This window comes from Atheta coriaria, unplaced genomic scaffold (genome assembly GCF_025399875.1).
Source record: "Atheta coriaria isolate IRGN ID8LTWV9N9 unplaced genomic scaffold, Caltech_Dcor_3.1 hic_scaffold_8_pilon, whole genome shotgun sequence".
In the NCBI taxonomy this organism is placed as follows: Eukaryota; Metazoa; Arthropoda; class Insecta; order Coleoptera; family Staphylinidae; genus Dalotia; species Dalotia coriaria.
Window position 1 is genome coordinate 907483 of NW_027045450.1, and position 22955 is coordinate 930437.

General features: G+C 41.1%; 1 protein-coding gene across 3 annotated transcripts in view; it reads left to right on the top strand.

Annotated features, from left to right (window-relative positions):
- Positions 1–22955, top strand: part of DIP-delta (Dpr-interacting protein delta) — a 70416-nt gene that overhangs the window by 32816 nt on the left and 14645 nt on the right. For 2 of the 3 annotated variants that reach the window (XM_065310221.1, XM_065310223.1), the window contains exons 2-5: positions 7555–7661; positions 16230–16437; positions 16774–16935; positions 20687–20815. In XM_065310221.1, coding sequence (XP_065166293.1) covers positions 7555–7661; positions 16230–16437; positions 16774–16935; positions 20687–20815 — 606 coding nt within the window. Of the gene's footprint in view, positions 1–5806; positions 6193–7554; positions 7662–16229; positions 16438–16773; positions 16936–20686; positions 20816–22955 lie in introns of those variants that run through there. The other variant, XM_065310222.1, reaches the window with a different exon arrangement.

Sequence of the window (22955 nt, forward strand, 5' to 3'; positions counted from 1 at the left end):
TGGTTATATCCAACAATGCATTTTATTGGAATGTTTAATTTAATAAATCCGGGAATAGTGAAATGCCGAATGACAGCTAGTTGTAAAAATACGAAATCCTCAATAAAACAGCTATCAAGTGGTGCGGTGCGCACGTCATGTTTTACTAGGTGCCATCCTCATACACATCCGACCCGACCACAGCGACGGATTCTTCAATAAACGCGCGGTTTATAACAAATAAAATCAAAAATCACCCGCGGGTAACCCACGCACGTATATATTGCATATATGGCTTTTATTAGTTACGCGCCACACGTCAGGTATCAAAATGCGGGACCATCGGAGCAGACCGTTTGCGGATTTGCGGATTGCCCGGAAAACCACCGTGTTAATGACAGCTCGCGCAGGTTTTAACCGGATGCGGTCGGTAATTTCGAACGTTATCGATATTATACGCAAAATATTCCATATCGCGTGCGGGGTGTATTTCATTGCGTCGTTTTGTGTCGGTAACGGCCGGGCATAAAACTATTTTTGCGCTACTTGATAAAATTGTCACTTGTCACATCATCGTTAACGCGATATCGCATATCACATATCGACTATGTTGTCGTATTTATCGCCGTCAATAAAAACAAGCGCGTTTAATTTTTCGCGTATTGTTCTCGTTAAAATCTGCGCTGCATGTTGGAAAATCATATTTTTCGCGGTGTCACACGCATCAAAGTTTATTTAATTATGACTATAGTTCTTTGTAATGCATAGCAGCTCTCTGCAAAATAGTTTGCTTTAAATTTCTATTGAACGCGAACTCTATTCTCACTTTGTGTGCGCACTTTGCTCCGCAGCAAAGGCAGTGCATAAGAAACTTGTTCATTAAGCTTTGATTTATCTATTTTCAAACTTACCTATAACGGAAAATTCACGCTGGAAATTGAACTTGCAGTGGAAAATGTCTGAAAAACAAAATATCACCTTTTTATATGTCCCGGTAGTGTTAAATAAAAATATAATTCGTTTTTACTCTCTTGTTCTAGACATAGTATGTGTCAATTCTATCAATAAGATTCGCAATTTTATTAAAAAAAATTCTATAAAGAAGTGCTAATAATGCACTTCCGCGCGCCATCTCGGAATCAACTATTTTACTATAACTATGATTGAATCTCAATGCCAATTGTTATCCTATAGAAAAGGACTGTCTTTAGGGTTTTTCCGGCAATTAATAGAATTTTTCCGCTGTAAAAACCATCCTTGGACTTTAACGATCATTTAAAAATAAGAATTTTCCAAATTGTTCAAGGCGTTGTTGAGTTATGCGCTTATCAACATATTTTGCGATTCTTTTTTATAATATAGTTACGCTGTAAGAATAATAAATAATGTAAAATTGAATAAATTTGCGTAAAAATACGGATTTATGTAAATGAAATTTTCACTAAAGTTATTTTATGAAATTGATATGTATTTTAGGTAGCTATTTCATCGCTGTTCATTAGCTTTCATTGCGTTCGGCGGGCGCGCGCGCGATGGAGCACTTTATTAATGCGCAATCATTATGCAAAACTAATTCCGCTCTTTGCTCAGCGGGGCGAGGGTGTGCTCGATCTTGGCGCCGCCGATATTAGTCGCTTTAATGCGTCCTGTCCGCCCACGCAGTTAGCGCGCATTAGTCCCGTCCAGCGGCGCTTTTTATTCGCCGCCGAAAAGCGGAGTTTTACGCCGTTTTGCATATAAATTAATGTCGAATATTACTCGTATGCTAGTGCAAATGCAATGCAATTGCCGTAAATATAAACAACAGCCGCGAGTGCGAATCTTTGCACTACATAAACTATCATTTCTGTAGTCATGGAAAATGCACTTTAACCACATGGAAATATTTTCGTTCACGTTAGCGAATGTTAAGGATACGAATGTAGGTTATGTATTTATGTAACGCTGTTCAATGATAAATAGCAGCTTCCTTTTTTTCGCTGGCTGGGTTGTGCGTTTGTCGGTGGGGTTAACTTTGTAGATGATTTATACCCAAAAGATATATCGTTTTCGTCCGCTTGCTCCGCCAGGTCCGAAACTGAACACACACTTTTTGATTCCGACAACGCACGCACAACTTTTCAATGTCGAACAAATTTTGTAAAATTTTAGTTTTGTGCGTTTCGACGTCAGTCTCATGCACGCTGCGCGCCGATTTTATCAACGTCAGCGCATAAACGGATTACGCGTTACGCGCGAATAACTGTTATTATACAAAACAGTGCGCAATCGGGCGGGGGCGGCTTTTGTTCGCAGATTTTGCCAATTACTCGCGAGCCTTTTGTCATCCGCACGCAAACCAAACACAGCTTGCACGTGATTTTCCATCCTGTATACAATATCAAATCGTTTTTTTCGCGCATAACACACAAACATTTATTACATTGTGTTATAAATTAATTATATATATTAAATTTCAATAACCGCGATAATAAAAGGCAAGCAAAACAGGTTTTATTCGCTTGACAGCCGAATGATTGAAGATCCACGTTTGGATTTTATATTTCCGCATGCGGAAGTACTTTCCACTTCCGGTACTGTTTGCCTTTTATCATAAATAAATATTGCGGCTATATAGATATAAAAGTAAACGTTTAACGCACAGAATGTAAATGTAATTTCCTCAATCAACTGCCGAAAAGCGGTTTCTTTACTACCGACCGAAGTTTATCATTTATCACATATAATAAAAAAACGAGTTTCATACACAATCACACGACGATCGCGCACATTTTTTGTGTATTTTACAGGAAAACGTAATTTATAGTGGAATTCTCCCCCAATGTGTACTTATCTTAGTGCGCTGTTGTGTTAAGATTTGTTATGTGCATTCGTAATGTATATAACGACGTTGGCGGCGGCGGTTTCGTGCGCCGTTAGTGCGGCTCTCCAGCTCGTTGGCGGCAGCCGCAAATTGTTCGCGATCGGCGATGTGCGTCTCGAAACTTTAGCGCGAACGCTTTCCACATGCCGGCTGTGTAATCGATGATTTTTAAATTTATTACAAGAGGCGGCAGCGGGGGGCGGCTGGCATGGCATACTGATAAAATTTATAGACTTTGTAAATGCTTTTGCAAATTTTAGCGGTGGTGGTAGGCACCTACAACTCATAATTTATAATCTAATGCGTAAAAATTTTATTGCGCATGCGCGACGCAAAAATTACACGCACGATAATGTAACGCTCATTGTGTATTAGGTAATATTGTGTTCGGCAAATTGGTTTCGCCCAAAATTCGCTCGCGCGCCCAAATAGAGTATTCATATATTGAAATTATATTCTCGTCGGCAGCGGCGGTGGCGGCGCGTCGCAAAACAAACGCGCGCGCGAGAATGTAATCACTGCGCCCGCACCACCACTCCTCCTACCATGCTCCGGCGCCGCCGCCGCCCTTGCCGTTCATGTCGCCCGCCGTGCAAACAATCATAAAGCTAACAAATAATTCATAAGCACATTAACTGGACCGGCGTAATCAAATGGTTCCATTACAGTGCACCTCGCCGCCCCCCATCGCCGCCTGTATACGCATACACTTCAATCGTGTGGGCAGTTAATGCGAGCCGACGACGGTAATAACAGCGACGGTTAATATGCAACACTGCGAACGCAAATAGAATATTTTCGCGATACACACTGTCATAAAACAGGTTAAGTTGGGTTAGGCGAGGTTAAGTTTGGTTAAAGTTTTTAATGTCGTAGGGGAATGACTTTGGCTGCGATGACTACGAGCAGAGGACTTCGACAACTAAAACAAACTTTTTGCTCCGCTCGAGGGATGAGTCTGACGCTGACAGCAATCTCACATTTACGACGATGGCGCACCTCGTCTTCTTTTTGCGACGCTTAAGATTTGAATTTATTGAAAATTTCACATTCCGCTCGTCGCGTTTGCTTTCCAACTTTTAAGCGCCCAAAAAAGATCAAAAACGATTCAAAATCCACCGAGTAATGTCCAAAAATTCTACTATAGAAGTGATGGTAGTGGAAACATTTATTTTCTCTTGGATAATTTAAAATTTGAAAACATTGAAAGTTTTGAAGTACCTACAAGAAATTTTTAGTAGGAATACCTTCATCCCACGCGTCTGTTCACAATTCCGGCTCTTTTCTTTTGAGGAATTTTCCCCAAAGATGCAGAGCAAAAGCGGGCCATTTATTCCGGCTGAGCGCGAGCAACCTAGCGCACAGGTTCATGCAAAGTTTGGAGATAATGCGCCCGCAGTTGCCGCCTCGCTGCCGCCTCCCTGCAGTCCCGTGACGCGCTTCCAACTGGAACTAGATGAGTGATGAGAGCGAGTTGCATCCAGGTTAGATATAGGTATACATAAAAAATTCAAAAAAATACTAAAAACCAAACGAAATTGTTGGCGAGTTTCTTCCAACATAAGTTAAAATAAATAAATTTAATCTAATAAACTAGCCGCGAGCAGACCGTATTGTTTACGAGCGTCGGCAAAGGTCTTCAACATTTCATCCGCAGGAGAGCGCAGCGCGAATAAATGGCTTCCGGTTTGGCGGTGGAACACGTGCTTCGATAACGTATTGCCTCATCGAGCCCGTTGCTTGAAACACCAACTATTCCCCAAACTCGCAGCCTCAAACTGCCTTAAACCTCAAACCATCGTCGAGGCTTACAAACCGCTTGGTAAAATAAAGAAGAAGGAAAAAGGCAAGAAAAAAAAGCAAAGAAGAAAACAAAGCACTTTCCACATACCGCACTTGGATCCTTTTTTGATGTCATCATGACGCGCAATTAGAACCACCAAGCGCTTTTCCTTCACGCCTCTACTCTACCTCTCGTGTGTTGCTATTTAGTGTTTCGAAATGCGAGTAGGTGTGCGTGGGCGCTGCCTTTATTTATCGCTCATTGGCAATGAAAACTTTCGCCAACAACTATATTTCTTTAAAGCTGTAAGACTGCCTGACTCCGCAGTAGCAAGTAGAATGAGGCGAAGTTCATTTAGAACGAGTCTCGAACTCGTTTCGAGTCAAACAACTCGAAACTCCTGGAACATTAACCCATAAAATCGTTTCATAAATCTTTGAAAGACTAGTCTAGTAGGTACCAGCGGGCAACTAAAAAAATTTAAAACATTTCAATTTTCTGTAATATTTCAAGCTGTTTTTCGTTTTTTTCTTGCTGGAGTGAATGCAGAATGCAGAATAAATTCTTGAGCCACTCGCACGTCGAAGGGGAAAACGTGTGCGCGAACGCTTGAGGAATGATTCTCGTCAATCACTGACCCTACTTCTTGGCGCGCAGTATATTCCTCACTTCCGGATGGAAGTTTAAAATATGTCAAACGGAAAATCCAAAAAATATATTTAGTTTAAATTAATTTTTGCCCGCGACTTCGTCCTGGTAGTGTTTAATAAAAATGTAATTCGTTTTTACTCTCTTGTTCTAGACATAATATGTGTCAATTCTATCAATAAGATTCGCAATTGTATTTTAAAGAAATTAATTATATAAAGAATTGTTAATAATGCACTTCAGCGCGCCCTCTCGGATTCAACTATTTAACTATAACTATGATTGAATCTCAATACCAACTTTTATCCTATAAAAAAAGGCTGTATTTAGGGTTTTCTCGGCAATTATTCCAATTTTTTCGCCATAAAAATCATCCTTGGACTTTAACGAACATTTAAAAAAATAATTGGCCAAATTGGTCAAGGCGTTATTGAGTTATGCGCTTACCAACAGATTTTTCGATTCATTTTTATATTAGAGAAGCTATCTATTAAATTTCAATTGTAAAAAATGTAGATTTAATATATTTTTTGACGTGATAACGTCTTTAAAATCGTTTTAGTCGGGTGACATGTTCAGAAACTGTGTCACGAGGCCTCTCGAGGCCGATCGCAGGTATACCCCCCTCTCGTTATAACGAGAGAGAGACGGACCGATCTCCCGTCTCATCTCGAGCGCTGCCAGTCATTCCGTGAAACTTGTCACGCGGAATCCACACGAGCGGAGGCAGGCATAGCGTTCGAGTGAGTGGACCGATCTTCCGTCTCTCTCACTCTAGCGGCATACAAACGAATGGAGATTTTCTCGTGCGGTTAAGTTTTCGTTGAATGTTTAACAGTAAAACAAAATGTGAAGTGCGAGTGAAGTGTTACAACAATTGCAACAAACAAAACTTATATCACCAATAAGACGTTATCACGTAAACATCTCGATCGTAAACCTACTTTACAAACAACCATTTTTTGATTAATATTACGGCTGCATGTATGATTATGTAGAAATAATATTAATATGCATTATTTTGATTACGGGAATCCATCACAATCAACCGCAGGCGCTGGTTTCGGTTGCAGAATGGTATGCGCGACGTCTTTCCGTCAAATTATTATCGAAACATTATCATTTTTCATAGCCACGACCAACTGCGCCACTCGGAACTATCGCGATCCATTTTTTACACCCGCATGCCCCATGGCCCCGTATGCGCTGCGCGACGACAAACACGTCGCGCGCGCTCTCGACGTGATTAATTCATGGTAATGTACAAAAAGTTCGGGGCCGCGCTGCGGCCATACGTTATCAAAATTGGTTGCGTTTTTAGGCGCTGTGTTCAAAATTCGCATCACACACAACCAACTGCTTCACATTTTCATCGCGTTTTGAAAATTTCAAAATCATAGCGGAAAAATAAGTGAAATATTCTCGACGTCGAATCTTGTCGTTAATAAGAATTATATTTTAATAACACGCTTCCGATATTCGTTGCTGGCGCGCTGTGTGCGGCTAATGCTTAATGATTTGTGCGCTTGGCGGCGATTTTCAATTAATAAGCAGCGCGCCGTCGAGCAGATGTTACGTACAATACAGACGCGAAATAATGGTGGCAGCGCGCATCTTTCGGACATAATGGAACGCGCATCTGTTCTTGCCGGTGTCGGCGGCGGTGGCTTTTGACCCCGAGGCGTGCGGAATTAGCACGCGTCGTGAATTAGAAACCATTAAATTGTTATGTTCCGGTGCATCTTTATTACGTTTACCTACGCGCGTAACCACCTTCGGGGGCGGCGAAACTTTCGACCCGGACGGGCACCTCGCGGCCTCCGGGCCGGTCGTTATTGTCGTCGGCGCGCACCACTAAAACGCCTCGAATCAGGACAACCTACTGCCCTACAGCATCCAAAACATCAACAGCACTCCAGAACCGCTGTTAATTTGGGTCGAAAAACAAGGACTTAACTTGATTCAAGAAAATTACTTTTGGCTTTTATGCAAACATACTTTCAGAATGAGTGTTATAAGTTACAAGTCTCATTTTACGCAATTAATGCGTATTATTTTTTGAGTTAAGTTGAAAAATGAATTTTCACAAACGGATTTTTTGGCTTTTTGGTCATTTTATTATCCGCCGACCAAGATAAATGATTGCCGCTGAAACATAATCGATGGTTGGTGCCACATCTAGCTGACAAGCAACAAATAAAACGCAACAAAATGAAAGCAAATGCAAAAAATGCAATTTTTCAAATTTTTGATTTTAATAAATATTTTTTCTGCTTTCCAGCGATGACAGATGACCCACGCTTTGCCGAGCCTATCCCCAACGTCACAGTAGCCTTAGGCAGAGACGCAAATCTACCCTGCGTCGTTGAAAATCTCGGCACATACAAGGTAAGTCAAAAAAACAAAGAAAAACTCGTAAAAATAAAATTTAACAATTTCTAGTATAAAATTCAAAATTACAAGTCTCTAAAATAGGTTACAATGTAAAATGTATGCAACTAAATATGCACACACGTGAAAAGGAAGAGGAGGTGCTCGAGCGCGTCCAATTTTTTACCAATTTTAAACACGATCTACCAGCACGCCGCCCCAGCGACGCCGAGAACATTGTGTAAGCCTTATTTAAGATCGGACAAGGCGCAATATTGTCGGATGATGAATGAAATCGACCAGCGAAGCGCGCGAGCAGCGAGCGCCGGAGCATAACGAAAGTATAACACATAAAACACCCCCAACGCCAAAGAAACGGCACGACACGTCGGCGAATAAAGCAAAAAAGATCCGAACGTGATTTATACGTGCCTTCCTGACTCTCCGCCGGCGGCCAGAAAGGGGAAGCGAAAAATTTAGTGTTAATTGCAATCGGATCGCAGCTCCATTTATCTCAGCGACGTTGCGAGACAAGCGCTAAACGCAGCAAAACTCAACGTATCACAGAGTCATCACGATATTGAACATTGAACCACACAAAGAAAAAAATACATCATGTAACATATAATTTGTGTCTATACTGCAATCTAGAAATTAACGCGCACGGTGATATAAATCAAAGTGAAATAATTTATAGTCGTGGGTGATTGTTATCATTATCGTTATTAGCCACATGGGCTGGAAGCTGTGGGTGCGCAGATAGAAGGTAATTGTGACTTGTTTGCATCGCGCATCATAATATTTATGCATCGTGCGATGCGAATATTTGACAAACATTCATTTCGTAATTGCGCACACACAAAATTACACAATACAATGTTAGCTATGCAAGCCAATACACACTAAAATGCACATCTGGTTGCATATGTCACATTACATTGTTGTCAGACTTTGACTAACGTTTAAAACAATTTGCATCTTCAATTGGACATTTCAATATTTTCAAATGAAATATTCAGCGTATTTAATTAATTTGGTGATTGTATAATTAATATTTATTAATTTTGGCGATGTTAATTAAAAATATCGATAATGAATTTTTGGCAGTTAATGAAAAAATTAATATTTATTAAGTTTGTGTAATGCTGAGCATGTAAAAATAAACCACCAACGCCATGGTTATTAAGATTTAAATCAGCCGCCCCTTTTCATGTGAGGATTCAAAAGCTTACGATAATCTACGGCGTAAATATTGGCAAATATTAACAGTGACAGCAAATATTACCATCATCACTTTCAAGTTGTTTGTGTTATGTTTTCCTACACGTATCTAAGATTGTGCTTACACTAACATCGCTTAAATTTTCTTAAGAATTTTCCGATAATGTCTTCGTTGAACGGTGTAAAAGTTGAAAGTTGGAAGTTGTGCGCTAATAAAGTAACGAGCTTCGATCGACGCGACGATCAGCGCTGAGATTTCAACCGGGGGCGGTGGCGCGGTGTCGTCGTGACGCAAGAGGGTGATAAAACCAAACGCCGTGGCTGTAGACGTCGCGGCGCGCTCGGATTACAATCGAAGTGCCGCGTAAACGATGTTTGCGGTTGTAAAAGCTGAGATACAAGCGCGCAAGTGGTGCGCGGGCGGCAGGCGGGGGAGCGGGTGTGAGCCGGGTGATTGAGACTGTCGCAATCAATCAAAAGCAGGTGGAAATTGATCGCCGAAGCAAACGTGATAGAACTTCAACTGTGCTGCTTCAACTTCCACTTTTGGCAGACAATACGATTTAGTGGAATACGAAATAGAACATCACCCCGCTCAACATTGAATATCGGAGAAATTATTTGGTGTTTACGAGTATCAATGTGATTTAATTTAAATTATATCAAAAGGACAATCGATTAGCTGTCATTTAAAGTATTAAAAAGAGAATTTTATGATAACATACAGGGCGTTACAGAAGATAAATCAAATGTTACTATATTAAGTAAGTATCATGTAGTTTAAAAACGTTTAGCAACGCGCAAGCTACACCCCGTGACTAAAATCCGTGAGTAAAGTACTTTAGTCACGACCTCGGCCGTCTGTGTTTAAAGTATCACTTGGAAGTAGATAAAATAAATTAAAACTAAAAATACAAGGTATTTTCATAAATATTTTCATTCAAAAAAAACTTTTATTGAATTTAATGTAAAATTCCTTAAATGAGTGAAAAATATAATAAAATATTTAGTAAATGAATTCCTCCGGCGTTAATTAAACAAAACAAATGACTAATATGATGTGCCCGGGCGAGTTTGCACATTTTCGCTAAATTTGCACCCGTAAATTTAAAATATTAATATGTGCGAAAAGCCTGCCGGCTGGTATCATTGTGCAATTGTGTCGTCGGAACGCGACGCCAGCAATGGCAGCGGTGGCGGCGGCGAGCGGCCTAATATAATCCGTGATTTTATGTAAATAATTTCGCTTTGTTCCATCAACCCGGGTGGGCGGCGCAGGCACTTGATGAGCCGACAAGCTCGACACATCCAGCCGGCTGGCATATCCCCAATGAACAAGCAAACTTTTTAAATTTTTGATACTCGTCGACACAACACCAGCGTTTATATTTAATGATGTCACAGTTAACAACACATGCATGTTCATCATACGATTTTGTTCGGGGAAGTATTATATGATTGGTCTGTGTTTAAATTTCGTAAATCTCACGATTGTAATCTAATCGGATAACAATATACGACTAAGGGCAGAGGGAAATCGGAAGTGAGTTGGAAACTTTCTTCCGGCACGCACTTCCGATCTCCGGCGATTCGCTTGCGGAGGAAACGATGTGTGAAGCAGTTGCAGACGGAAGTCGACAATTGCTTTCATAGAATTAAGTCAAAACCTAACCTAAAATCTAAATTTTCCGGAAATAGTGCGGTCTTAAAATAAACGTGCATTTTATTAATGGCGACTGCAACCAATTGAAACTCGAATTCCGAATGCGGAAACAAAGTTTAAATTTCACACAATAAATTACTCAACATTCGCAATGAAAATTTCCTGATCAAACGAACGCAATTTCGACATATCGCTATATTAAACATATCAAAGAAAATAAATACGTTTCCGTTTAATTAATTTCCGTCTTCCGGTTTGGCACACCGTCGGCGTGTCGGTGTGTTTTTCATCGCGCCGACGAAATGAAACGACGACGACGACGAATTAAGTAATTAATTAATAATTTCAATTTGTTGCCTTCTTACAGCCGGGCACAAACTAAAAGCAAGTGTAGAAGCGGATATCGCAATCGGGCGTCCTCTCGTCCGCAGCGTGTTAACCTGATTAGTGTAACCCGTTTAGTGTTAATCTTCTTATAAGCGCTGCTCGAGCGACGTGCGCTCAACCGCCTCCACCGCCGCCACCGCCGACAAATTGATTTTATTTGTAATCTTAGACGATGATTTTAACTACGCGTATAGAGGAGGCTTAAGGGGTTGAAGAGCACCCAAAGACAATACTATTAAAATTATGTGGAAAGCTAAGAGATAATAAAAATAAAATTTTACTCTGCGTAATTATTTAAATGAAGACATAATCGTGTAGGAGTAATATGCAAATGATGAGTTTAATGCAGCGTGTTATTATCAATTTGCAAATTGAATGAATTTCGTTATTGTTTAAATAAGTTCAATATCAACTAATGACAGGTTAGCGTGTCGGGAAGCGTTAATTGCTTCCCACGTGGCTGCCGCAACAAAAGATGGCACCCGAGCAGGTGAAGAAGGAAGCCGGCAGTGGTGGCGGCGGCTGTGGCTGCTCGCCACATAGTCGGTTCGGCGGCGGCGGTGCCGTTCGCGCCTCCAGTTACATGTTTTATGTTAATGGAGAAAAACATTATCATAACTCGGGAAAATACAGCTGCGCACCCATTATCATATCCGGGCGGCGTGTACGACGCCGGCAGATAATAAGCGTCGTCCTCATAATTGGACTAACTAACAGCGGGCGCGCCAAACTTGCGCTTTCCGCAAATATCCTCTTAATTTTCGCCGGCAGCGCTAGGCGAAACATCTCGCGTTTTAAAAACGAATTAACACCGAACGATTTCACCGCACGCGCGCGTACAAAAGCCGCCGAGCGCGCCGGGGAAAAACTCGCGCAAGCATTATCATTATCTGTTTGAAGGAAAATTGGGTGAAAACTGCGTCTGCGATGGCAATTATCGCTTTAATACTTTTTTATTGCCCAGCGGACAGATGGAAACGGCAAAGCACGAGTAAGCGAAGACAATGACAAACCGGAACGGCGGAAATACTCGCATTTTTTCAATTGCCCCCGTTCTCCATTCAATTCTAGATAATTTATCGCCCATTGTATTACTTCCGGTTTTAACTCACCTGGATAAAGATACCGCGTTACCCTTTTCCCTCGGGTTACGTTTCGAATCTAAAACAAAGGAATAAAATTATTATTAAAACTTTTTCTGTGCTTTTTGCATTTTATATTTTATTTTAGGACGGCGATGATCTTCATATCCAGTTTTGCATTTTGCGTGTCGCAGCAGGTTTCCGGCCGGCAGCTGGTTGTTGGTAATGATCTGCGGCGGCGACACGACTCACGGCCCCCGGCGGCCCCGCTGGGACTGTGGCGCAAACAGGGGGATTGTTTAGCCCCGAGATTATCTTACAACGCGGCATAATAATCATCGATAACCGGCGCCGCGCGCGGTTTCCTCGGCGCCTTATTATACGGATATTATAATAGCACTACCCCAGCAGCACACAGCAATTTTACCCTCTTACACATCCACCCCCGGTGCCTACTTGTCTACCGCCACACATTCCACATTGTCTTTTGCTGCGCCAATGAGAAAGTTGTGGCATAAAATTGAGAAAGAGATGAAACTGGAGCAGCAGTCGAAATCGAGCAAAAGGCCGCACTTAGCGAAACATGTAAATTCGCAAAAAGGGAAAATTTCGCCGTCGTTCGCATACTTTCCGTATTTCACGAGGCGTACATAAGGAAATTTTCAAGTTCATAAATATTTTCGGAATGTTCTTTGTAAGTTATAATGTTCGGATTTGCGCGCCGCGGCATTCAATATCGATTTCGAATGTTCATGAATGATTTCCACATTAAACGATTATCAAACCCCGGAAAAGTTTTTATCGGCGCGCGTGCATTATTCAAAATTTAGCTTTTCCACACCTCGAGAGGATTTTTCACGCGCTGCACGCTGACATTTGCGATATTTTCTCACCTGCCGTTTACGACAATGCAATTTTGCCAGCGTGCGCAACATTTGAAGGCGATGCGGAGGGTGAGGCTCGGTTGGAAAACGAGGGCAAAACGTTTATATTTACATTATCGTATCAATGCCGGCTGAATCCCACGCGCAAACATGCAAAAAACACATTTACATACTGCGGCTGGTTTAAATTTCCGAATACCCGACGATTTGTTAGCAGAATCAACAAAATCAAAAATCTCTCCGGCCCCAACAATATTTTTTTCATCTCCATTGGTCGGACTAATTTATTTGCTGTTCAATTTTTGCCTGTTGCTCCCTAGATACAATTTTTTCCGGCGTGGCGCGGCTCAGTTTTTTCGTTGTTTTCAAATATTTTTTCGACGCCGCGCTGCCACCAGAAATTGATATTTTCCTGTTTTTTGTTTGCGCGCGAGTTCGGCAGAGGGCTAAACTAATGCATATATGCATGAGCGTTGCAACTTATTTCGGTATTCAAAGTGATTCGCGGTCGAATCGAATCAACATCGTCGCTGATGCGTTTCCGATATCGTCCTACGTCTTCGTCGGAAATCTAAAAAAAAAAAAACCTCGACGAGTTGCAGAAGAAAATAATGTCGACGTGTTTTTTACGATTGAAGAAAACAAGAGTGACTTTTTAAAAATGTTTTGATGATTTGAATCTTTAAAACAAACACGTAGCAAGTCGGGCGCTTGGTTTGCTTGCGGTAAATGATGCAGTCAATTCGAAGCGGCGCGCAATATTTTTGTGGCTGCATCTCAGCAATGGTGCAATATATCGCGGCGCAGGGCGAACGTGTTACTTATGTTAGTGGTAAATTTATCACGCGCGCTGCGATGCATCATTGAAGGAAAAAACCAGCACTATAGTTGCAGCATAAACGAAAAGACGATTTTTCTTTCGATGATTATTTCGTTTTTTCACATTTAGGCGAAAATCATTAGTTTCTGCACTATTTTAAAAGTAAATCTATCTATAATGTAAAAATGAATCGCAAAATTTGTTGGTAAGCGCATAACTCAACAACGCCTAGACCAATTTGGTCAATTCTTTTTGTAAATGTTCGTTAAGGTCCAAGGATGGTTTTTACGGCGAGAAAAATTCGAATTATTACCGGGAAAAACCTAAAGACAGCCCTTTTCTATAGGATAAAAGTTGGCATAGAAATTCAATCATAATTGCAGTTAAATTGTTGAACCCGAGATGGCGCGCTGAAGTGCATTATTATCAATTCTTTATATAATTATAATTAATTTCTATAAAATAAAGTTGCTAATATTACTTACTGATAGAATTGACACATACCATGTCTAAGACAAGAGAGTAAAAAACGAATTACATTTTTATTAAACACTACCAGGGCGAAGTCGCAGGCAAAAAGTTCAATACAAAACATAATTTTGCGTTCGTTTGGATATATTTCTGTTCACAAACCGCAATTTTGTGCCGTTTCCAAAGGACAACATTCCCCTAATCGCAATTTATTTTAATTAAGCGGCGTGATTAATGCGCACGATAAATTTGAACATTTCGTTGAGTAAATATGTTAATTACGCGAATGCGACGAACAAATTTCAAGATACACACGAACGCAACTGTTTACACGCTGCCCCATCCCGCACAAAAAAGCCGCAAACGCGAGGGGTGCTCAGAAAAAATAAACAGAACGACGCGGACGATGTTTGTCGTCGGCGTTTTATCGGCAATTCGCCGCCGTCGTTAAAACATTTGATGCGCTTGTAAATCACTTCAATCGTTTATTTGCCAATTGAACTTTGGTCAAAAGAAACAAAATATATTGCTATCTAATTCATCATACATTACAAATTAGCACAGATTAATCTGTAGTTGGAATGGCAGCGTGAGAAGTGGAATTCATACACACAGCTGAGCTGAAGTCAAGCACATTCCGCTGGTGCTGGAGAATTTCGTTTGTTCACAAACATGAGTGCTATACACATATAGACGCATGTGTGTGCAGCTCCCCAGGTTATATTAATTGCTTCATGAATGCTTAGTGCCATTTAAAAGTTTGACAACAATGCGCGTGCATGTCAAGCGTGTAAACAAGCGGAAACGCGTAAAACAGAAGCGATGACAATGCCAGCGCCAACAGATGGCGGTACTGGCCACTTCATAACCTCACCTCATCAGTTTGATGATGGAGAATTACAATTGTAGAATTGTCATAAAACAAATTGAACTAAGAATTAGTTTAATGTTTAATACTTGAGATGCAAAATTAAGTTTGCAGACATCATCTCGATGAAGGAATATCTTGTGAGCTATATGTTAAATTAAAGCTGGAATTGCAGTGATTTAGTATTCTGCCCCCTCTCTGGGGAGTGTGACATTTCTACGCCCACGAAAGGCGTTAATCAATTACATCGCTTCGACGCCGAATGCCAAATCCTCGGCGTTTGCACACGTCGACGCGTGCCGTGAAAACACTCGCAGCACTCACTCTAATGAAGTGTTTAATTGCTGGATAAAACACACTCCCACGACAATGTCCCACACTCCCATTACCACCCAACAATCACCTACTCTACAACAACGCGGGTAACGAGTGTTTCTCGTTTTCTCTTTCTGCATCTTTAGATAACAATTCCTCGAATTCCCTCCTGCGCTGTTCCTGTTGCCGCTGGATAGACATTGTAGAATTCTCCGGGGAGATAAATTGCAATCGGGAGACAAGGTTCCAGGCACAAGCATACACGGATTCATGTTGGGTGGAATTGGTGGAGATTTTGGGGCCCAGTAATAATCCGACGCTAATGCGGGAATTTAAGCTAATAGGATATCCATACGCTCGCTTGTTGGAGATACCCGGGTATATCTCTATACTAGGGTATCTTTGAAGTAGCGATCAAGCTCACGCATCGCTAGGTCCAAGATTATGGCTCCCAAACTCACCGAATAAACAATCGGCTTTCGCTAACTAAAACAACGAATATCGATATCTACGACATCACGACATACAGAATTTAGGTAGCTACACCCGGGTAGTGTAAATTAAGATCACCGAGGAGATGACAACCAGAATGGAATAACTAATCGGCGCGCAGCTCATGAATGATTCCGAGCGTCCATTGCAACTTGCGCGGTTTCAAGTTTCAAGTTGGAACTTGTCAACTTGCGTTGAAGTGGTCTGGATGTCTGGTAACTCTATATCGCTTTCAGAAAAATGCCCTCGACCCCAATGGGTAATTATCGCAATGAAAAAAGAGACGGCCATTATTCGCTGATGTGTTTACCTTGGGTCCTTGCGTCCTTATACCGAGAGGGTGGATGTTTGTTAACTGTGATTTTTTTTTATTTGGCTTGCAGGTCGCATGGATTCACATAGATCGTCAGATGATCCTGACAATACATCGACATGTCATCTCCCGGGTGCCACGCTTCAGTGTATCGCACGACAACGCCAAAACATGGCTGCTGCACGTCAACAGTGTGCAGCAGGAAGACCGCGGCTACTACATGTGTCAGGTGAACACCAATCCGATGATCAGTCAAGTCGGATACCTTCAGGTCGTCGGTGAGTCCTAATACCAGTTTCTTTGTCTTCTTAGACTGTCGTCTCATCAGTTCCCATTCGCATTCAATTAGACTCACGCTGCTCCCTTCCCCCTCACTCTCTAATAACTATTTATCTTTTCCGCTTCCTACTTTTCTGTTTTCTCATTTCGCGTTTCGTATTTTCATTTTCATTTATGGAACTTTATTACCGGCGCGCGCAAATTAGGGTTAACGCAATAAGTGGATTAATCGACTTCTTCGTCTTCCTTTGTGTCTATTATTGCTGCAGGACAATGGATTTACACACACACACACCGGTGGCAGTGGTCGGAATTAATTTGTGTTATTGTTGCAGTGCCGCCCAACATATTGGACTCGGAGAGCACTCAATCAACGGTGGCGATCCGCGAGAATCAAAACATCAGCCTCACTTGCAAGGCGGACGGCTTTCCCAGCCCCAAGATAATGTGGCGGCGTGAGGACGGACAGGCCATTTCGGTCGAGCGACGCAAGAAAGGTACGACGACGAAATAAAACGAATACAACTCCTGACAATTGATAAAACGCAATTTGTCAAGTCGCTGTTCCCATCCATCTTCGCGGGGGCTTTAATAATTTTCCTATTTCTTTATTTACTTCTCCTTGGGTGGATAAAAGTAATGCATCTTGGATAACTTGAGCAAGTCATGGGCCTCTGCCTGCAAACTGTGAGGCGTGTGTGTGGGCAGGGGTTTCGTGCTGCTCGGATGCAATATTAAATATTTATAGAAGGCTAACCCTCGAAGAAGCGCAAGCACAAGCTACCCAGTTACCCGGGAGTACCGACCATAAACATATTTCACGGTCCGCGGGGTCCGCCCAGAGTCCTTGGGTCTTTAAACGCTTTACAGCCCGCGCGCATCCAGAATGACAGGGGTCTACACACAGTCTACATACTCTACATACAGGACCCCACACCTCAGACGCAATCTTTTACATAATACACTTAATGTAAAGTGTGCACTTTAATTAAACCAAACGTGACTTCCAACCTAACCTAACAAAAGATAACCAGCGAATAATTTAGATTCCACGGACGCGTTAGATATTGTCGAATTGGCGAGACAATTATTTGTAATTAAGACGCCTTGATGGTTTTGTGGAGGTTATGACTGGCGTAATTTTGACTTGGAGATCGTGAACCGCCGTGAAGATGAAGCATAATAGCGAACAATGGCGGCACGTCGCATGCAATGCAACCGCGTGAGCCAGGAGGAATACAGATTGTTGAAAGCAGCCGGGAGTGGAAGTTCTCCTCGCTATGTGTGTGTACGCGCGCGCGGGACCAAAGAGTCTCCTTTAATTAACTCCGGCGTGTCGACCTGAAGGAATTCCGAACGCGGTCGGCGAGCCAACTAGCCCCCGCATTCCCAGTTGTCGATATTAAGCAATTCGATTAAATTCGCGCTGGGATAAAGAAGAAAGGATGCACTGCGCGCCGCAGAGTGCACCTTAGAACTTAAATTAAACGTCAGAAACGCGAACATTAAATATACATACATTTTCGCGTGTAATTTCTAAACTATTCAATGGATTTTCAAAATTTTCACGGTATATGATACATAAATAAATAATCTATGCATGTGCAAAAATACAAGTTTAACAAATAATAAACAATGCTTGAAATAACAAAAAATGGAAAATTTTATAAATAAAAAGTATTTATTTGTATGCGCTGAACCTTTTTTCTATTTTGTATAAAATTTCCATGTCTCCCTTTGCTTGAAATGTTAAAGATACCCTCTCTGCTCACGACCTTTACCGCCGCCGTTGCCGCCGCCGTGGCTGCTAAATATTGCAGCGGCTAATCTAACGTCGGGTCCGCGCCCGCAGCGGACGTTATCATTTATGCAGATAAAACGCGAGATGAGAGCCCTTCAATTTCAGCCGCGCATCCACACACAACCCCTAAACATTCTCTACCTACGACGAGTGTACGCACGCGCAACAAAAGCAAATTAGGCACATGCCATCAAGATACGCGTACGTCGACTTTGATGTTGATTTAAATATGATTGATTCGCCTCGAAACTCGTGTGGAACATAATTGCTAATCATAAATTTAAACACCGAACAAACTGAAATGCCTGCCGGGTTGTGTGGGGGCGGCGGTGGCGGAAATACACAAAGAAAAGCAACCGGGGAGTGTCGAATTTCATTCGGTTGGAAGTTGCGAAGCCTAATTGATTGCACCGATTAGATTTCATTTAATTGAACTGCGCAATAAAAATAAACAGCACTTAAAGGTTTAAGTTTTTAATTAAATTCCAGTTTTGCACTTTGCGGATCGATATTGTGTTTGAAAAGTTGAAGGGAGGTCATTTTCTTAGTTGGGAAAATAAAATTGGATATTAATTTTCAATTAATGTTAGATTCTTTTGCAAGCAATTATAATAAAATAAACAACTCATGATTTCCTTTGTAATTTCTAAAGATCTAAATTATTTAAACTATTTCTGTTATTTAATAAATCATAATTTAATATTTTAAGAGTTGAATATTGTTGTTTTGAATGCGAAAATGCGAATACTCATATAATATTTAAGAATACAAACTATTCGAGTTGAATGCAGTGCATGAATGTACACGGCGCGAAGATATGCGGATGTAAACAAACACAACTGATAAAAACAAAACCTGCTGCACAAAATCGCGTGATCTCACATCGACACGAGTTTAACACTACCAAAATACACAACTTGAAGCGATAAACTAGATTCTTATTTTCTACAAATATCTGCATACTAGCGCCATCTCCAGGCGTAATAATGAATTATATTTAAGTAATATGCGCGCACAAGGTCACTTATACTCAGTTATATCCAAACAAATATAGTAAAACATATTAATTAATAATTAAATCTATTGAAGTTAAATCTCTGCATATTCTGTACATTAAATGGTTTTACAACCCGCCGGAATGTAGTAAAAGATCGAATTGCATGCAGGCAACGTATGCATCGCAAATTAAATCCAATGGAAATGTTAATTAACGCACCCAATTCGGGTCGGACGTCTGGCGTGTATCACGTTCACAATCTCGGGATCATCTAATAAGGTCAGCGCACTAATGTTTGCATCATGACCTACCTAACATACACTCTCACCCGCATACTGACCCGCGTACATTATTCAAAAACATAAATTTTAACGCAACAATTAAAGCACAAAACGCGTAGGTACCCGACTCTGCCCACAATAAAGGTGGATATACACACTGGACTGCAATTAAAACCCAATTACCGCATAAACCGAATTTGATACGAGCGGAAACAATGCGCACATAATTTGCACGGCAAGATTTGTGGCCACGGCTTTTTTATATTTTTTATTTCTATAGAGAAAACACAAAGCACAAACCGAAGCCGAAGAGATAAAAATAATTTAGCGACACTCACCCTAGAAACATTTATATTATGAGTATGCAGCGCTCAAAGTAAAACCAGTGTGGTGGGTGGGTTGCAGACATCGCAAAATACACCCCCACATATTTCTTCGCAAGGTGGCAAAGCTCCTTCGGACATTTTAATCTATAGAAATGAAATATAATATGTGACTAAGTAGGAAATAGCAGCTGTTCCGTTTTTAAGCATTTCCTCGACGTTTCTACGCTTTCACAAACAAAAAACACACCAAAAATAACAAAAAAATAGAAGGGATGAAACAAGTAGAGGCATGAGAATTGTCGCAGTACGTGAATGTTTTACAAGCGGCCGTTTCGCAAGAAAACACGGCTGTTTTTTTTTGTTGCTCAGGGTTGATATAGTCCCTCGGAATAAACCCCGGCTTTCCAACCCTTATTTTTCACAAACGACATTTCTTTAAATAATATTCCTTAAAACACTATTAAAAAATAAACCAACAAAGAGGAGTGGGGGTAGTACGAGTAGATAATCCGTATCCAAGTTTCACTTACTGAAATTGATTAAATCGAGCCTCGAATATCGGCCGTTAATCAGCAATCAAGTTGAAATTCTCATTAAACTTGCGACTTTTATCTGCACGGCAGATATATCCGTCGCTTGACTAAACTACCCCAATCCAAAAATACACGCTATATCCAATACCCTACACCTCCCATGTGTGTTGAATGTGTGTGCGTGTGGTGGCGGCGGTCTTTAATCTTACCGCCGCCGCCGCCGCCGCCGTAATATACTGGCCATCTCTCGCGGCTGCTGCCGAAGCTAATTTATCGCTGGACTCTCGTCTTCTTCTGAATGTGTTCGCAGTGAACGTGTACGACGGCGACCAGCTGAACCTGACCCGCATCAGCCGGACGGAAATGGGCGCGTATCTGTGCATCGCCACCAACGGAGTGCCGCCGTCGGTCAGCAAGCGCATCATCGTCGACGTCGAATGTGAGTAACTTTTCGCATTTCCGTGCAATTATTTCGATTTCGATGTGAAATTTTAAACATTTCAGTTGTAATTAGGTACGCAGGGAAATCTCAAGATGGTAATCATTTGTTTCGACCCCTAAACGCATAATAATTGCGTCCATTTAAAACAGATTACATTCCGATTAAGCGCGCGCTCTTTAATTGCCTTATTTATACAGCGTTTTCTTGAGCGCACCAATTAAAAACGCCCGATTTACCGCAAGCGCTAGTTTCCATCATGTTTTCTCTTTGGAGGCCTAACAATTTAATGAGCTACGAAACAAGCGGCGGTGGCGGCCGCTCAAAAATCCCCAAGAAAAACAGCTTTTTCTGCGCCAATTTGCAAGCGAAACGAAGAAAACAAAACGCAAATTACGTGCCGGCGCACCCTCTGAATGCCGGATGCAACCGCGAACCACCGCCAGCTACCATCCGCAAATTGACTTGTTTTCGTATAATTATGTAAAATTTTCAATTCTTGGGGCGGCGCAAGGGCGCAAAACGAATTATCTTCGTTACAATCATTGCTGCGGCATGTCAGAAAGTCATGTCAACGCAAAAAAAAAATACAAAATTTTCTCGTTTCGCTAACTAAAATCACCTGCAAGACATTTTACACCATAAAATATTAATTTATAAAATAAAAATGAATTGTAAAATCTGTTGGTAAGCGTATAACTCATCAACGCCTAGACCAATTTGGTCAATTTTTTATTAAATGTTCGTTAAAGTCCAAGGATGGTTTTTACGGCGAGGAAAATTCGAATAATTGCCGGGAAAACCCTAAAGACAGCCCTTTGCTATAGGATAAAAGTTGGCATAGAGATTCAATCATATTTATAGTTAAATAGTTGAATCCGAGATGGCGCGCTAAAGTGCATTATTAGCACTTCTTTATATAATTAATTTTTTTAAGTAAAATTATGAATCTTATTAATAGAATTGACACATACTATGTCTAGAACAAGGCAGTTAAAACGAATTTCATTTTTATTAAACACTACCGGGACGAAGTCGCGGGCATAAGCTAGTATAAAATAAAATCTAAAACTTTCGCAAGTATTAATTGATTAAAAATTAATCTTAAAGATATTGTCATTGTCATAAAAATCGGTATTGCGTGCGGCGGAAAAGTTGTAGTTGCCTTTTGTGAGCGCGCAATTTTATTAAAGCGATGACAAAGAAACGGATTAACCCCGCAGAAATTTCCTTGGTTCTTAATGAGTTTTTTCCTGCGTTCGCTTTCCTCAACAACCCACACAGCGCGACTAAGAAATTCGCTTCGAGCATTAAAGTACAAAACGGAAAATTGGGATTAAAATTTTAATAATAAACAAGTACAAGTACGCGCACAAGTACAACAAGTTGCACTACTAAGTATCTGCGCTAATTTTATTTTTCCTCCCGCATTGTTAATTAACCTAAGCTGATTAGATGAGTTGTTGACGATGAAAAATGAACAAAATGCAAAATTCAATTTCGAAACACGTTAGTAAAACTTGTTAACGCTAGTAAAATGCTTATGTGGCTGTTTGAATGGGTAAATATGTGTATGTGTGGTGTGATTAATTTACCCACCAAGTACGAGAATTAATTAATATTTTAATAAATTAATATCATTAATAAAACGAGTGGCGATGAGCAGACAAGAGTTTAAACGACGCACCAGCGTTATTTTGCGCTGAACAAGCGCCCAACGCCGAACAAACAAAATATGTTATCGGGGGATGGCGAGGGCGCGACACGCCACCCCAAAGCGCACGAACAAGCAACCCTTCGCCCGCCATCTCCATCTCCATCTCGTTCGGCGCGCCGAATTAATCATTCTCAGTTTGCCTTCGCTTTGTGTAATCCGCTGTATCTTCATTTGCTCAACATTACGCGCACCCTCACGAGTAAAAAGACAACAACAACCCCATCAACCCTCTCCACCACCAGCACTACCATCCGTACTAAAACTCAACGCGGTACTTTTGTCAGATTTTGCATTTTACTTGCGCATGTTTTGTTTTGTTTCGCATTCTTTGAGACGAAACGAAGAAGAGGGTCGAAACTCGCCGCCGCGACATTAACTCGCGCGTATTAGATAATGAATGAGGAATGAACCGGGCGAAACGGG